This window comes from Gallus gallus, chromosome 7 (assembly GCF_016699485.2).
Source record: "Gallus gallus isolate bGalGal1 chromosome 7, bGalGal1.mat.broiler.GRCg7b, whole genome shotgun sequence".
NCBI classification, from domain to species: Eukaryota; Metazoa; Chordata; class Aves; order Galliformes; family Phasianidae; genus Gallus; species Gallus gallus.
In genome coordinates this window covers 29,956,151-29,974,662 of record NC_052538.1, presented here as the reverse complement: position 1 = coordinate 29,974,662, position 18,512 = coordinate 29,956,151, and the positions used below count along the sequence as shown (strand labels likewise).

Genomic DNA, 18,512 nt, shown 5'->3' with positions numbered 1-18,512 from the left:
AAAGAAACGTCTCTGAGAAATGTTGTAATTTCTCATATTTTAACTTACAAATTTTGAAATCTGTGTGAAGCAGGAATAAAATTTGAGATCTACAGAAAAATGTCCTCAAAGAGCAGGTCCTGCTGTGTTTCAAGTGTCCTGTAGGAATCGTTTGCACAGATCCCTTCTGTGACAGACTACCTCGGATTCAGACTTTGGTGGCCTAAAAACTGTATTGAGTAGGTGGATTCTGCTTACGTTTGAGCCAGTATGAGGATAAATATTTTGTTCTGGTGACATCAGGCTGTCTGACTCTCGAGTAATATCAGTTGTTGGAAAGATGTGTCTGGCAGTGCACAGATTATGGCTGACTGGTGGCAGGGTGAATGCCACATGCACACAGGAAGGGTTTCTTTTCATACCTTCTGATTTTGCCTGGAAAGTAGGTTAGAACAAGGGGTGAAAGAAGCATGATGTTTCTGTCCTTTATCTCTTAAATGGCATGGCAAGGATTCTCTTCTCAAAGTCTTCCAGTATCTCTCACTGTGTGAAATTGATTCAGGCAAGGGTTTCATGATAGTTGAAAGATCTCTTTGTAAACTAAGGGTAACACTGGCAAAGAAAGACAACTGAGAGAACAGCATTATAGCAAAGATATTACTGTGAGTAATAGCCAGTGAGGTATTAAACATAAAGCTTACTATATTAAAAATACTTGAGGAAAAGAATGTTATTCAGTAGAAGCCTGTTCTGTTGCTTTAGCTGTGCCTGAAGCTGGTGATGATTTTCTATTTTTGTAATGCTCCCTTAGCATTACTCAATGCTCTCTGTCTCAGCAGAAGTAGTTGTTCTTCCCAGTTCTTTGCGTCTTTGATGGTCACAGATGTTTTTAGCTAACCTGCAGCTCCTTAGGCAATGCCATTAGCTTAGAAGAGCGGAAATCTCAAATGCAATCAGCCAGGGCATAAGTTTCTGCTTCTACTCTTTTATCTAGAGCATTAGTGACACCAAACTCATACAAAACAAGCACGAAGAGCTCCTTACTGGAGAAAGATGACGGAGGTTACAGTGTCTCACATATGAGTCATAATTGCATGATGCCTTTGTATTGTTTGTCTGAAATAGTCTTTCTTGAAGCAAAGGTCATTAAAGGTGTGGGTACTTTTCGAAGTGTTATGTGAAATTTTAAATGTGTGACTTCAATCTGATGGGATGATGTGGTTAAACCCAACTGGAAAATATTGTTCTCGGTATTCAGAGGCTGATTACAGAACTAATATTGTCAATCTTTATTGAAGACAGAGATTGTTTTGTGAGTGTTGCTCTAATAGTTGTGTGGGATTCAAGATGAACAAGAATGTTAGTGCTGAGCAACATGGCTGACTGCATCACTGTCAGAACTATAATGTCTGGTTTTTATATCTTAATTTGTCGTAAACTTCAGTGACTTTGTCAGAATTAGAAATTGGAAGCAATTGTATCTTCTGTGTTCATCTTAATTTGTGCAAGTTTAGGAGAAAATAGCATGCAGTGTGGACAGATTAAATTTAACAAATGAAACAGAACAACCAATCGGGTATCCATTAATGAGTTGTAGCATGCTAAGATTAAAAACCTAAAATATAGTTAATCACATTAGAATCATTCTGGATGTTTGTTGTATTTCTTGTTATATGTAGGATACAGTGTTTACTATTTGTTGGTTTTTACAGTTCATGTAGTTAGAAAGATTTTTCCTTAAAAAGAATTTGAGATCTTTAATAGAGATTCTGTTGTCCTTGAAGTGGATGGATCATGGCCAAGTGGCTTTCATGAAAATATTGCTAACAAGAAAGGATGTGAAATTCGTATGACTAAGAAATCATTTGAAATGCTTTTTCAAGTGTTTGGAACACAGATTTTGTTTGTGTGGACATTTAGAAAAGGAGTATTTTGTATTTTTGTCATTTCATACAATGATTTAAGCTGCAGGTCTGACAGTCCTCACCAGGATTCAGACAACCAAAAAGAGAATGACAGTTGTATGTATGGCATTTCCAGCTTGAGCACCCCATCCATTATGTAAGGGGCTTAAATATCCATAGTTTCTCGTTAGACTACAGAGAGGATCTACTTCATTTGCAGGCCTGGGTCTCAGGTTTAGCTCAGTGAGGTGTTTTTCAATCACTTATCTGAATTCTCTTTTATACCACGCTGAACATAATTTCATTGAAGCATACTGAATGACAGTAGTTTCAATGTTCAGAATTTTGAGAAGCACGATCCTGACAGCAGCAGGTGGGCCTGCTTCTGGTAATCTGCATCTCAGCATGTCCCGTGGCTTTGGGGATCCAAGCTTGTGGTACCCTTTTTCTTCTGTCAATTTCTATAAACGCTTTTTAAAGCTCTGTATGTTTTTAGTATCAGCAATATCATATGACACTGTGATTGTGCATTGTGGGAAGAAGTACTTGCTTTTGTGGTTGTACTGTTTTCTGATTTCTTGGAATCATAGCATAGTAGAATTTCAAAGAATTTCATTTGTTACCTCCATAATTCCTGTATTGGAAGAGATACTTAATCACTGTTTCCCAGTTAATCACCTCTGTCCTATCGTAAGTCTACCTCCTTATGTCCCACTTTACTGACAGCAGGAGAACCTTTCCTGTTTCATCATTCCTCACATGGGAGATATTCATTATCTTTGGTCATCACTGACTTTCTTCATAACTTTCTTTTCAGTTTTGTCTCCATTTTCAGATGGTGAAGCCCAAAGAGCCCATATGATTGAAGGTATAAGAGTCACCAGAGACTGATACTTGATATTCATTTTTCCAAATTACTGTTGAGCAGTAAATTGATACTTCTGCAGAACTTTAAACTCTAATTTCCATATCCTGCAGTTAGTTGCCTGTTCAGAAATTGCCACTACTGGGTAAACTTAGGATTTTCCCTATGCACATTACGTTATATAGCAATTAAAAAGAAGCCTGCTCTGAAAAATGGCATTCTGTGTCAGGAGAGTTGGCCAGTGAATTAATTATTCACATACAATAGCATAATTAATGCAAGAATTGAATTCTATCATGGGAAAAAGGTTTCTTTTTAAATAATTGAGATATGTGTTAATCCCCAAGGTTTGAAATACAATCCCTTCTGCTAGCATTTTCAATATTTCTGATACAGAGCAATGCTTTCCAACAACTGGTCCATAGGATTATATTATTGTGTTTTTAACTGAGTTAAATCATGAAGTCATTAATTATAAGGTTGATGATAAGATGTAGAAGTAGGAGAAGCTAAAGGGAACCAAAGGGATGTGTTTGTCAAAACAGTCTGGAAACCACCAATATTGAATATGCATTGTGAGAAGCATAATGGATTGTTTTTCTCCCATGTATGCTTTTAGGAGCAATGTAAAGTGCCCTGCAGGTGAATGTCCCGTCATACTTACTCCAAGTACTACTGTGGCAATTCCTTCAATATTTCTACAATTGTTGTGAAAAATAGCGTGAAACCAAAAATTCTTTCTATATAGGGCAGTTTTTGAAGCTTTGGAAATGACTTATATTGAGCACCAGAGAACAGAATCAGGTTAATCTGGCAGGTCCTGCTTTTCAGAAAGCCATGCTGGCTACACCTGATTGCTTGATTGTCCTGTATGGGCCATGAGATGACATCCCTGGTACTGAGGTCAGACTGGCAAGCCTGTAATTCTCTGGGTCGTTCTTCCTGCCCTTCTTGTACACTGGAGTCAGTTTGGTAACTGACAGTCAGCCCTCCCCAGTTAGCCTGGACTGTAAATGAAAATGAATCTTTTGTGTATGTTCTAGGGAGGATCCAACTGACATCTAAACTTGCTGGAGTTTGCAGAGATGCTTCATTTTCTTTTGGAGACAGATTTGTGTGGGTGTGTATGTAGACACAGTTTCTGCATGCATCAACACATAAGCACAAGTTATTTCTTGATCAGGCTGTGACCTCCTTTCTCATTTGTCTGAAAATGTTTTTAATAAAAGCATTCGTATTTTATGAATTTAGAGATGTAGTGACACCTCTAAATTCATGAACACTTGTTTTCAAGCATGTTTTTGAGAGAAATCTTCCTATTTCTCTCCTATTGTTATCACATAGGATGCTTGTGTATTTGTTCTAGATTCCTTGGTAAAAAAAGTAGGTGTAGGTGTGCTGTATAGAGGCCCTCTCTTGAGTTGAAGCGTGTAATGTTGCCTTGGGCTTTCTCTACGTGAGTGCATGTGCCTAAACATTGTGAATGTGTTTGGAGGAAGGGGTGGCTATGAGTAGATTCACTTGGAAAGCACAGATTTTTTTTTTTTTTTCACAAGACAGAGGGGTGTACCATTACAGTTACAAATTCCACTTATTTCTGGTCTTATTTCTTACGTAGCTGTGATGCTTTATTTTTGCAGGACCTGTTTCAGTATGATGTGCCACAGTTATAATTTCAGTGATAGACTCCTGACCCCTAGGGAGAAATTTTGTCACTCATCAGTTCTTTTTTTTATTCCTTTTCTCCTCACTTTCTTTGTTCCCAAAGCACTTGCTGGAACTGTTAGAAGTAGGCCAGCTGCTCTTCTTTCCAGGGTATTTGGAATTAAATTTTCTGATAATTTTAGCTGTTCTTCATTACATCTGACTTAGGAAGTTAATCAACATTTGGCACTGGGAATATAAACCTTCGCTGTGTTTACCCTTCCACTTAATTCTAAATGAATCATTCTCAGATCACGTAATTTCAGTGTTTTTTTTTCTTTTTCTACAGTGTTGAGTATTGAACCTAAAATAGAATCACTTCTTTGTGGCTCAGAAGTGATTTACTTTTTTATTTATTTTTCTAGCTAACAGATTCAGAATATTTTCCCTACTGTTACTCACAGCATTTGTTCTCCAGCCTGTGTTGGCCGTAATAAGACAATTCCCATTGGAAAAGGAATTTCCATTCCTTTATTGTTGTTTCAGAGAGCTGTACCCACAGCCACTACCAACCCTGCAGACTTAGTGCATATATTTAGTGATACTCTGTAATGTTGATGACATTATGCTTTGATTTCTATATTTAAAACTCACATCAAGCATAGTTTCCAAGCATTGTTTTGTGTTTGGATTTGCTAGTGTTAGCATTTGACAGCTCTCCAGTAAAAATTCTTTCTTTTTTTTGCCTTTTTACTTTCTCCATGTCAATTGCTATATATTCTTGAATAATGCATATAAAATGGTATATTTCAGTTTGACTGTCGCCACCAAGAATTCGCAAGCATTTTCTATTTGAGAAGGCTAAAACCAGCCCAACCCAGCAACACTGAGAGTGACTGTTTTAATTTCACCTGGGGTTGTAAATCAATACCCATTTACTATTCAGTTACTGCTTATGTTTCCCTAGATAATAGTATAACACATGTAATGTCAATGCAGTTTGGCATTTGTCCTCATTAGTATGGCAAAGGACACTTTTTTGCAAGAGTAAGCAAGCATCACGCCATATTTCTGACATTTCCTTCAGAACAAAGAAGGAAAATGTAATCAATTTGTATACAAAAGACGTGATGCACATCTGATGTGGCGCCTCCGATGCTTTTATAAATGAAATCCCTTGTAAGATTAGGCTGCTTGTACTTCTATCACATATTATTGATCGTTGAACGGAAGCTAGGAGTGGCACAGTGTAGCTTTTTGAGCTCTAGTTTATTTGCTAATTCAATCTTTTATAATAAATACATAATACATTTAACATCAGCAGCTGAATTAGAGGTCAGTAGCAATATAGGAAATACTACGTGTGACTAATGTACCTGAGGTACCTAAGATATGTCCTTATACATGCTTCTTTTTATTTTCTCTCATATATGCATATCATTTATTGCATACCATTTCAACTCAAATGAGTAATTACATTTTAGAATCTTGTTATATCATGATCACAGTGATATTTCATATGGTTTGATGCTTTGTTGTCTGACCTTAAACAGTTAATTTAGCCCTAAAACACACATGTTGTTACAGATTGACAAGTATGATGCTGATATGAAGACCACCTGAGAAGTTGATCACTTCTCAGCTCTGGCTTACGAGTTGTTTTAAGTGATTCATGAAAAGTCTTGCTTTCAGGTCTTTGCACAGTGATAGGAAGTATCTGCTAGCCACGGGGGTGGTTATGTGATACGGATTGCTGGTCACACCTCGGGTAGTGCCCTTCAGCCCCTGTGCCCCGTGATCAGCTCTTACCTTACTGTCGTCATTATTTACTTCTTGAAGTGCTCTGCTCTGTGGAATTGCTTTGTCACAGTGCTTCAGCACTCAAGGTGCAAGTTAAAACATTCGTAAGATTTTTTTTTGGTGCTAATAATAGATCTTTATGTCTCTGTGTGAAGAGTTTGCTACCTGAGTCAGACATGGGGCTGTCGGTTTGTTTTCTGACAGTGCAAAGCAATTAAAACCCTCATCCCTTTTGAAGTCAGCTGGTGAGATGGGCCCTCCAGCTTCCCAGAAGCTGCCTCTAGACTGATTACATAAAATATTCATTACTTGTGGGAAAGCAGGATAGAAATTTGGACTCTATAGAAAGACCACCCTTCAGGGGAAGCAGTCCTTTTTGGTTAACATTGGAGAGCAGGCTGGTAGCAGTGTGCTGGATGGGTGAGGTGAGAGGGAGCTGCTGAGGTGCTGCAGGAGCAGGCTGTTGTGGGGATGTGAGACAGGTGGTGAGGAGCAGAGAGGGGCAGAATTGGTATTTAACACCACAAAAGAGGCTCGGTTTGGCCTAGTCACAACATCGCTTCTGCCAACTGCAGCTACAGCGTTCCAGAAATACAGCCCTCCCTCCTGAGCCAAGACGTCTCGTTTTATTTTAAACCCTTCTTTCCTGGGCAAGGCTCAGCAGAGAAGAGGTACAACACCACAAAACATTGCCTTCTCTGAGTGGTGGGAGAGTGGAATGGGATGAAGGAGTGGTACCAGCAGCTCCCAGCTGTGTCCAGGTCACAGAAGGTTAAGGAGAGTGGAAGGAAAGCTGCAGCTGTAGGAGGAGAAGCAGCAGCTTACCTTGGGGCAGGGTACAGGAGGGCCAGGGAGGAGGATCATGCATACAGATTTTAACCTTAGTTTTACATGTGCTGATACCACTGGTTATGGACACTGAAGATTCCTTCTTCCTCCAATACCACTAAATACCTTTTTGCTCAACACTGGAAACTTAAGGCGAAGTGCGAACATTTCTGCATCCCCAAAGTGGAAATGAACATAAAGGTTGGTAAATGCAGGATGGAGGGGGAAAAAATAATTGGTAGCAATAGTATAGTTTGAAAGTAGGGCAGAGTCTTAAAGTCAGAATTAGTAAGGCATTCTAGGAAGATGCTAGCAGCACAGATCAGCTATAAATTTAGTTACTGGCCTGAGAATTGTGTTAAAGCATCTCCCCCTACCAAGCCAATCACTGAAGCATCCCCTGCAGCTTTTTTTAGTTTCTACAATAGATTTGGAAAGATCAAAGTCACAACACCATCAGCAAATGTTCCTTAAGCCCTAAGATGACTGCTTTTGGCGAGATCTTTGAAAGCAGGGACAAAAGTATTGTCACGTTTTTTGAAGGCCTTCGTTCTCATGTGCACCAGAGTGGGGACGATGCATTGGGATGCAGTGCAGGAAAGCTGCATGCTGACCACTGTTATTCTTTCCCTTGGACCAAAGAAAGCATCATGGGAAAGCTTTCTTTTGGGACACTGTTACAGCATAAAATGCTGTGTAATGAGATGGCCGTTCAGGCTGAGCAGCTAGCTCTGTGCACACTGTTTTATACGTGAAGCCATCTAGTAAGATACGCATGTCCATTCATTGAGATTTCGTGTAGAGTGTAATAGTGTAATGAGTGAATATGATCAAAAGAAATGGAAAAGAAAAGAGCTTTATTTACAATGCTGAGAAGCTTTTATCATATGGAAATGATGGGAAGTTAAATTTTTATCATCTGTCGCAATTTGCTGCTGCTGCTTTAATTAAAATAACACCATGAATACGTACAGTGAGTCTGGCAAGATGTGCTTCGTGCTGTTAATGACCGTCAGATGCTGAGGCAAAGGGACACAGAGGGGGCACGGTGGAGGGAAGATCCTGAGGGAGGCAGTGCCAGATGGCTGGGCTTATTTTATTAATTTAGCTCTGTATTCTGGCCTCTTGTCTTCCTTTCTCCCAAGGATGGGTTAGTTTAACAGCAGTCATTTCACATCACGGTATGATGTGTTTAACTCTGAGCACTGCAGCAGCAAGTGGAGTGCACCACCCCGTGTCCCCGTGCTCTGTAGCCCTGAGGATCAGGTGGTCAGTGGTGTTCCTTCCAGAGGTCACATCCTCCGTGACCCTCTGCTGTGTGGCCTACCAGCAGAGCCAGCTGCTGTCCTAAACCACTTCCAGCCTTTCTCCCTGTGTGTGGGCCCCAAGGAGCATTTCGAGCAGCTCCTTGCCCTGTTGCAAAACCTTCTTGTTAGATGCTTCTTCCAGCTCCCGGCTGCCCGGGCATCTAGAAAGCGCAGCGAAGGCCTGGGAGTCCAAGTAGGTGATTTCTTTTTCTCCTCGCCTGGTACTGCAGTGTCGGCCGCCTCCGTGTGGGTGTTGTGTGGAACTGCTCTGAGCTGGTGATCGTTAGGTATTAATTAAGGTTTGACATCCAGAGGAAAAAAGAGAGAATGGAATCTTCTGACAAAACCTATTCTGAATAGACTAAGGAATTAAGAGGAGATTTTTAGTTTCTTCCCCTTGTCTGTTCACTGTGATGGCAAAGAAGCCCCAATGGAGTATCTCCTGCTCTATTAGTGGCTGTCAGTTTAGAGTTAGAAACAAAATGAGCTTGTGCTCAGGAAGATTTTTGAGTTCTTGAATTCTCTATAAAATTTTAGCTTGATGAGTTTATACAAGAACCTGTACCGCATTTAAGTTGTCTTGGCTGCCAGAAAAGCAATTAGTGAGACTATTTTTGATCACGATGCAATAGCTGGAACATATGTCAAGACGCGTGCCAATGTTCCATGAGTTTGGTACCACCGAAAAATCCCAAACCACCTGAATTCACCCCAAAAATCTATGTTACGTGCTATGACAAGAAAAAAACCAAACAAGATCAAAATAATGTGGCACCCCTTTGCACTGCTCTTTTCATCCCCTCCACAGTCACCATTTAAATGCTGCTTGACTCTTTCCAGCAGCAGCTGCTGAGAGGCAGTTCCTGTTGCCCATCAGGTAGTGACCAACTGGGTTGATATTCTGTGGCAAGAAAAAGAAAGACAGGTCCTTCATATGCTTGAAAGTATTGTGATCAGGTTTGCTTGCCACATTTATTATTGCAAATGGAGTGAAAAGAAATTGGGTCATCTACAGAACAGCTGTGTGAGAATGGCACTCTGCTAGCTTGGGGCAGAGACTCAGTGGTCCTTAGGTTGATGTTACACATTGTTCTGCTTCAGGTTATTCTGAAGCACTATGTATTAAATGTTAGTTAAAACATTGAGTAAAATGTTAGCTGAGATTAGATTAAAATCTGAAGACCAATGAGAATTTGTCAGACTATCAAAATTAAATCTTGGGACATAGTAAATATACTAGGCTGCCATCAATCAGTAACAGGGTCCCAGTGGCGTTGGCTCACTTAGACCTGCAGATAGAAATGTTGTTTCCTCTATTTGTACTGATGTTACAACTGCTTAAATTAAAGCTTATTTAAGAGTAGTATAATTAATCTATTTTGAAGCACTGTGGTTAGATGGCAGAAGAAGAAACACAGGGACTGCTGTTGGGTGCTTGATTGGGTGTTTCAGCACCCAGCAGTTTCCTCACACCCCACCTGTTACAATCAGAAAGATTAACACAGTGGAAGAGCAATACAGGAATGTAATAGCAAAGGGACCAGTGTGAATGGAACAGTATTACAAAGGAAAAGTCCTCACCCATCTCTGAAGACCCAGGCTCACAGGAAAGACTCCACAAGGGACGGATCTCCAACCTGAGATCCTTCCCCAGTGGCAGTCAGCCCTTAAATGAGGTCTAAGAGAGGTGCAGACAGGCTGCACCCCTTCCAGTCACACAGCTGAATTGCCTTCACCTGTGCTCCCAGGGCTGATAGGGTCCTTTCCCCAGGTGCTCAATCAGTGGTTCAGGCTCCTATACAACATCTGAACACCAACTAGTGAGGGGAAAGAGGCAGGTGGCTGCAGACAGCCCTTTAGAGAAGGTATGTTAAACAATAATCAGATACTCTTATTTGTCCTCCACAGACACTCAGCTTTCTGTTGAGGGAACCTGGGGAGCCCATGCTATATATTTTAATTAAATACTGTGGGTGGTTTTGTAGCTGTGAAAATTTGTGTTTTAAGAGCTAAGCCTGCACATCAGTAGTAAAGCTCTTAAGGCTGTTGCTTGGACTAGACTGTACTTTACTTTAAAAGAATACTGAATTATTATTTCTCACACACAAAAAATCAACAAAGGTCTGGTAAGTGGGATCTCAATCCTTCATCCTGCATGCAGACTTCCTTATTGATTGCATTAAACATTAGGTTACTAAGCAGCCCGCAGTCAGCCCAGCGGGTGGATCATCTCCTGAAACTCAGGAGCTCGAGTCTATTCAAAATATGTTGCTTGGAACCATCATTAATTATGTTTCCAAAGCCATTACTGGTAGTAGTATAAACAAAATAATCACCAGCTGTCTGAAAGTCATAACCTAGGAAGTCTTTTTCTCAGGTTGCATACTAACTATTAATATTTGTCATTTAATTATACTGCACAGGACCAAAAAATACACTAATGTCTGACATCTTTTCTTTCAGGATGACTTTCTGTATAGTGTCTCCGTTTTAAGTGGCATCCTCTGCACTGTTTTGGCAGTAATCAAGTTTATGCTGGGCAAGGTCCTTACAAGCAGAGCGCTGATAACTGATGGTGAGTGTGAGTACAAACCTGTTGCACTTACAGATTGTCTGAGGGAATGTGGTAGACCCAGAGATACAAGTGATCCCCTGCACAAGGGCAACAGGGGAAGCGTACTGAAATGAGAAAGTGGAAAAACACAGAACAGAGCAATCTCAAAAAACCTCTGGCTTCTTACATAGACGCATCAGCTGCAATGAGTACATCTGATGGAAGTCAAACAGTTAATGGGTAGCTAGTGAGCAATAGTGGAAAGTTAGAGAGAGCACATAATATAGATTAGGTATATATTTGTCAGAGGTTGGAATACAATGTAGGGATATGACAACAATTTATAGAGATTTGGCTAAGTCACATCTGTCCTCATTGCCTACACCTGATGAACAGGGTTCATCCCTACTGCTCAAATGTAGAAAGTGCTGCAGAAAATGCCACTGCTTTCAGTAGGAGTTGCAGCCATCATTCAGACTTCCTCCTGTAGAGGTAATTTGGCGCCCTGCTTCTTTTCCTGTCACCTGCTCAGTACAGCCAGTACAGTATCACACATGGAAAACAATGCCACTGCCTATTGTCCTGCACCCTGCCAGGGTTTGTCACATGGTGAAACTCGTGCAGTGCTTGGAAGCCCTCACTGCTCCAGCCCTCGGTGCAGGTGTGTAGTGCCCAGCTGTTGCTCTTTGTAAAGGTACATACATGTAAGGCATGTTTTGAGGTGAGCTCCAATACTCCTCTCACTTACAAGGCCAAAGCTTGTGGATCTTTAGAAAGGTCTGCTCTGCAAACGTGAGCCCACGGGGAGGATGGAGATGTCACAGATCCCTTGGAATCTCCATCACATGACAGTTTGAAATATTCTGCTAGGATACACAGTACAGTGTAAAGGATTCATGGATTGTGGAATGTAAATTATTTTACTCTGCTAGAAATTTTACTTTAAGGAAACTCAATTTTCAGTTTACTCTTGGGATGCATATAATTACTTTATCTTAAGTTATTTAAACCTACTTAATTTTTTTGTGTGTGTGATGGATGGGAACACATACATTTTATATTGTCCCACACATTAATACTTTGTGACTATTTATGTATTAAATACAAAATAAGCAAAAAAAGAATCAAAACAGCAGTATAGAGAGTAGAACCAAGCTACTGCCTCTCTATGTGTGTAGCTGCAACAGACATGGTTGTTCCTATTCCTTAGTACAGATTCTCCTAGACATTTTGAATCAAAAGGATTTCCAGTCTGTAAAATGGATCCAGGAAAGGATCCTGGGAGCTGCAGCCCAGTGAGTCTGCCTTATTTTGCTGTCAGAGTGTAAGCAGGACATGTTTGCTAGGCAGATTAACCTTCACTCTAAAAAAAATGTGTGGCTTGCTTTTTAAACAGTCAGCTTTTTCAGACAAAATATTAGGTGAAAAATTCCTGAATAATTCTAGCTTTGAGTTTGTCTCCTACATGACACAGAAATTACTTCCCTCCTAATTATATCCTTGAGCTAATTATATTGCTACTGAGCAGGAGCTTGCTCATTCTTTGATTAAAAAAATTAGGGAATAAGGTATACAATTACCTTGTTCTGCTTATTACCTCTATTTTCTTCCTTCTAGGACTATTTTAGAAAATGTAGGAGGCTGGTATTACCATGTGTAGTTAAATATCTTCTTTCACAAAAAAACATTAACATATATACTTAGTTTATTAACAACCAGGAGGAGACAGTATGATTCAATACCCGAGACAGATTTAGCACTCCCTTGCAATTCTTTTTTTAGTGTTTTCTGTTTCCTGCTAACTTACCTCCTGTGATCACTGGCTGTAGACAAGCAAACTGCTTTGAGTAACTCAAGCATATATTTTTCTTTCTGAAAAATAGATGCATTTTTTTCTCTCACACATGCCAATGTCTATTAAGGATACTTGGTTTTTGTTTGTTTGTTTGTTTTTGTTTTTTTAAAGAATAGGGCTTTTCAACAATTGATTTTTAAAGCCTAAATGTATTAATCCTTATGAAGCACAGTGGTACTTGTACAGTTTGTTTGCAATGAAAGTTCGTGGCCTTTTGGATAACAAAAACAGCTCTTTCCTATCTTGAATTTTGTACCATCTCAAAGGACAAATGCAGTGATGAGACAGACAGGCAGTGTCAGCCAATATTGCTGTAGGTTTTAGATACCCATTTCCTCCCCATATTTAGCCACCTGTTTTTTCCTGTGCTGACCTTATGCACAGAACGTGGTGTGTGGATTCACACATGCAGCTGCTACGTGATTTCCTGCCACACCAACAAAGAAAGGTTTGCCTGAATGACAGTCAGGAAAAGAGGACAATTTCCTTTGTAAGTAGCTTTTAGATCATTTGGAAACAGCCAATAATGACAAGAAAATGTCTTATTATTTCCTGCCTTTTGGATATCATGCTAATGGAATCTGGCTTAAGCTGGTACGTGGAATTAACACTGGTTTAAATTTATAGTAAATTTATTTATACTTAATATATTATACACACACAGTATATATTCCATTCACAGTAGTAGTATGTTATATTTCTTGGGAATACAAGCAGACTGGGCACTAACAGAGTGCTTTGGGCATTTGCTGGTTTAGATATACTGGTATAATTATTCCAGTAATCAAGCATGCATATGAAAGATTTGTGATCCCAATGGCATTACCAGAGTCACAAAAATCCCAGATCCTTTTCTTGTAGCTGTGGGAGTCTGATACCTTTGTATTCCCCATTCTGCCACAGATTTGCTAAGTAACACGTGCTTTTCCATGTGAGGTTTCCTTTGCATTTAAATACCTACTGACAAAGATCTGGTGCATCTTAAAATATGGATGGATTGTAAAAGTATTTCAGCTATAGAAATAGTCAAATTTTAGCTACATCTTGCAGAAATGACTTAGTTTGGGATGGGATGGGATGGGAGAGGATCAGCCTAGCTCAAAGGAGACATTCAGGAGTAAGTGTCATGCATGTGGTTGTTGGCAGACATGGAGAATTGGGCTGAATAGAGTTGACTTAACACAAAATATTGGCTTTTTCAAGTTAGACTTTTTCCTTTGTCATCAAGGTATCTACCAAATGAAAGCATAATCAGTGACATTTTTTGCTGTAGCCAACAGCGATGCATTCTGACTTACTGTGGAACAGAAAAATCAGAAAAAAGGAGTTTGGAAAGGAAAACACAATCAGTGACTGTGAAAAATAATCAGACTAACAAAGAAGAGCTGAAGGACAAATGACACTAATCACTCTAAAAGCTCTGGAAAGATTTTGAAGGGACAATCTTAGAATGGAACAGTTTAGAAAAGAGAAAAAGAGAGGAATCTATAATCATGTTTATAGAACTTATGAGTAATAGATATGAAACTGTTCCTGGGATAATGGTGTGTCTTCCCTCATGCGGTCAGCGGTGCATGCAGCTCTGAGCTGTAGTGCCACGTTCAAGAAAATAAATATCACAAAGGCTTTTACTCCATTCCAGATAACATCTGTGAAAAGTTACTGTGCAAAATCATTTTCTCTTTAATGAGCATCTCTGGTATCCTGGACTCCAGCTGACTCCTGTTCAGAAAAAGAGACTTCAAGTCCCTTACTGATCTTCCTTCCGTGTTTCACTCAGGGCTCGCTGTGTGTGCTGCAGTAGTAATTACCTTACGGAGATGATCTCTGGGGGATATCTATACAAGGGGTACAGCCAGCCAACCACTGGTTTACAGCTCAGAGGTAGTTGGTTCTGATTCATGATGATGAGCTACAAGAGGGAGAAGTGCTTCACTGGCAGAGAAGTGCTGGAGCAGTCCAGCATTTGAAGGATTTAGCATCAAGGAAGGAAAGCTGTTTGAAACAAATAGCAGCTAGAATTAGGATTTGGAACTCAATAGTCGTGAGAAACAGTTGGGACCAACTGAACCGAGACACCCAGTACAAGGAAATGGACATAAACTCTTATATCAGAACAGACAAGTGACAGAGCTTAAAAACACTGGTCAGACACCAGATATTCCAAGTTTGATTTGTAGAACAGTAGCATTGCAGTCTGGCTAATGGTGTGAACAAATGGCACGGCTGCCTCCCTCACGCAGCGAAGCAGCACGCAGGACACCTCACACAGGGATCTTCACCCTCTGCAGTACTGGCACAACCACAGCTTGTCTCCCTACAGGTGAACTCTTCTGTTGTGACACTATTGAGATTTGGTTCTTCCTCTTTTTTTTTTTCTTCTTTTCCCTGTCTAGGCTTCAACTCTCTTGTAGGTGGAATAATGGGATTTTCCATCCTTCTTAGCGCAGAAGTCTTTAAACACAATTCTTCTGTCTGGTATCTGGATGGCAGTATAGGAGTTTTAATCGGACTTACAATATTTGCCTATGGAATCAAGTGAGTATCTCCTGCCAGTAGGTATTTCAGTACGTATTGCAGATGGGCTGTCTTTTTAATGTAAAAAGCCATCGCTCTTAAATGCCTGTGTAACTCCACTTACTGCAGTTTATTAGACCGGCTGCCGACAGCGTGGCACAGTGTGTGGAAACGGACAAAACAGTGTCTGTCTCACATCAATAGGAAAGAAGCCAGAACTTAAAAGAAGTTAGAATTGTTTTAATGAGGCATTTCTTTACCTGCGTTTGGAAATACAGTAATGAAACAGTTTTGGCTTCAAAATATTCAAAAAATAACCACAGATTTCCGCAGTGGTCGTACCTGTGATTTCGGTCTTACCTCCACCATGTAGCACTTCTGAACTGGAAGTTAGCCAGCTTTTTTCAAATAATACTGTTTCTACTGAATGCTAAGATTATTTATTCACTTAAGACATCAGAAACAGCATAATACTGAATGAAGCTCTGCTACAATTTCCCTTCCCTGCAAGGAATCTGAGCGTTTTGCGTTTCATTGCTCTTTCTCCATAAGAAAAAGGGGGAGATGCAGCATCTTATTCAATTGTAATCATGACTGTTGAGGGTGGACTTTGGATGCAGTAAGTCCTCAGCCAGAAGCTGTGTGTTTTTCTTCCCTTAACCTTGGAAAATTAACATTTTAATGGAGAATACCATTTTTGAAAAAAAATCACTGTAATCACTATTATTTCCACTGCAAAACGAGATGTTCTGGAACACTGTAGAGGCAAACCAGTGCTGAAGTATTTAAATGCACCAAACAGCCTCAGAAGCTGTTGGAACAGCCTCTGAAGCCACGCTACACCCATTGCCATCATCTGCTTCTGTGTGGTGTCACCGCCGCACAGTGTGTCTCTGCATAACCACTGCTGTGCTTTCCTTTGCAGGTTGCTTATTGATATGGTGCCCCGTGTACGGCAAACGCGCCACTATGAGATGTTTGAGTGAAGATCACACCCCTCTTTGTAAGGACTGTAAAACTACAGCAGTTTTGGCAAGTGGTGCCAATGGTATTTTATTAAACATGCAGTTTGTTCCCCGTGGTCCGTTTTTGTTAACGTTTGTTTTAATGGGAAATCTCTCTGTAAAATTGGCATATGTGCACACTGCTTGCAATTCAGTGAAACAGCAGCATTTTTCTTTCAAATATGCTATTGATTCCTGTGACAATAGAAAACATGCAGTTTGCAGTTTTAACCCAGCTGCCACATTGTATATTCTGGAGTGAAAGTGTTCTTAATGATGTGATAAACCTGTGGATAAAGAAGTGCCAGTTTCAGATCTTGTTCTTTTGCCCTGGCCTGTATTTTCCTAAACACATGCTGTAACAGAAGTGCAATCCTTGCTAACCTCTTTGGCTAACAGAATATCCTGTTGTAAAGAGTGGACTCCAAGAGCTGTGTTGCTTTGAAACACTTACCTGGGATCTCCCTTCACCCCTTTTTAAATAGGCCCACGGAAAGAGAGGTTACAAACCTTTCTGGGATCAGAGTGGTTCTTCATTTTAGCCCTAAACTAAGTGAAACGATACCTCTTCAACTTAAATTCTATTTTTTCTTAAGAAGACACTGTTGGTTGCTTTGCATGGACCAAACAAGCACACACAGTATTACTGTACAGACCAAAGCCAAGAAGTCATGCAAGGAAGAGAAGCTGCTTGAGGAATGGGACTTTTTATTCTATTATACTTTACACGGACGTGTCGGTGTGTGTGACTGTGGTTGCTCTGTAGTCTGACGATGGCACAGCAGTGGCTCAACTGGGTGGTGAGATAGAGATCTATTTATTAGATTTAGATTGTTCTGTAAAGTGTTGCTCACCTTCCATTGCACATCTTATGTATTACTTACTAGCAGGTTAAATTATGAAAGAAACTTGATGTATAAACAATAAAACTGGTATCTATTTTATACAATACCGTAAGTAACATTTAAAATCTATTTCCAGAATGTACCATAGAGCAAAGTCTTCCTGTATAGCAGCCTATTAAACTAGATTCTCTGGCTATATCCATTTTCTCTTTATTTTATATATTTCAGGTTGGCTTTCACAACACAGAGCCAGTATATTGCTTCTATTTATCACAGGTGGATTAAAAATAGCAGACAGTCCACCGCAGAGGTTGAAACTGGACTGTGGTAAGTAGCCAAGTAGCTAAAAATCCCCATTTTTAGCTACTCTACAATAGATTATGTAAATGACAGTAGGTCTACAATGAGACTGTTCAGTGAGTGATGTAAAGTGGGGACATTAATTGTTTACTGATACATTGTGTTATCTACAACCATATTTCCCATTAGATGTCACAGAGCAAGTTCTCAGCCAGGTTCCCCAGGGTCCTTATTAAAGGCAAGCTCCCAGTGATGTGTGTAGGAAGAGACACCAAAAGGTGTCACTGAGCTGACATCATCAGTGTGAGGTGCACAACGCTGGCACAGTGGCACTTGCTGTCTCTTGAAACAGAACAGAAAAATCTTTACTGCATAATGAATTCTGTTCTGCTGCTCTAGCTGGTTTACACGTATTTGGGATTAAGTTTATATAATTGTTTGTATACAAACTCCTTAATATTGTTACTGTCAGTGTCCTGGTGCTACTTGAGCCTTGCTGTCGCTGGATGATGACAGACACCATCACGCGTCACTCAGCGTAAGATGGAAGCACAGCACTCGACAAGACAAAGGAGGTACCTTATTAGCTTATTCAGCAGAAAGATGTATCGTACAGGAAATGTCTCTGTCCTCATTAGGTGGACTTTTAAATATCACATGCCACCCCAAAATCCTTTCTTCATGCACAAGTTCCTAATTCCTCACGCTTTTGTTTAGTCCTGATATTTTCCCATTCTGTTTCTTTTCTAACTCCAAGTCCACTGAAGAGAGCCATGGAAAAGGCATCTCCCTGCTGATTAACTCAGTTCTGTCAAGCACCTTCAGCACCAGAATCATAGAACCAGACCATAGCTATATTATGCATTGCTTATTTTTTGCTGGTTTTATTAGTACTGTTTACCTTTTTCCACCTCTCCAGGGATTTTGTTGCTTCTGTAGTCCCAGCATCAGTCATTAAGTGATGCTTAGGAACTGCCCAAAGCACTGATCTGCAGGGCTGTGCACTACAGCAGCCGTTTCTAGCACAGACCAGCACCAAGAAGAGCAGCAAGAAGGTAAAATGGGTTGTGGCGAGACACCTATCTGCAGTGAGCTTGGTGGCACAGAAGT

At 40.2% G+C, this 18,512-nt stretch overlaps 1 protein-coding gene across 4 annotated transcripts in view; it reads left to right on the top strand.

The window, feature by feature from the left end:
- The window catches only part of TMEM163 (transmembrane protein 163), an 82,473-nt gene extending 65,173 nt beyond the window's left edge, over positions 1–17,300 (top strand). For 2 of the 4 annotated variants that reach the window (XM_015289925.4, XM_422132.8), the window contains 3 exons: positions 10,791–10,902; positions 15,133–15,274; positions 16,179–17,300. In XM_015289925.4, the coding sequence (XP_015145411.1) occupies positions 10,791–10,902; positions 15,133–15,274; positions 16,179–16,239 (315 nt within the window). In that variant the 3' untranslated portion in view covers positions 16,240–17,300. Of the gene's footprint in view, positions 1–10,790; positions 10,909–15,132; positions 15,275–16,178 lie in introns of all 4 variants that reach the window. The other 2 variants (XM_040704261.2, XM_040704260.2) reach the window with 1 other exon arrangement.
- Positions 17,301–18,512: the final 1,212 nt, after the last annotated feature.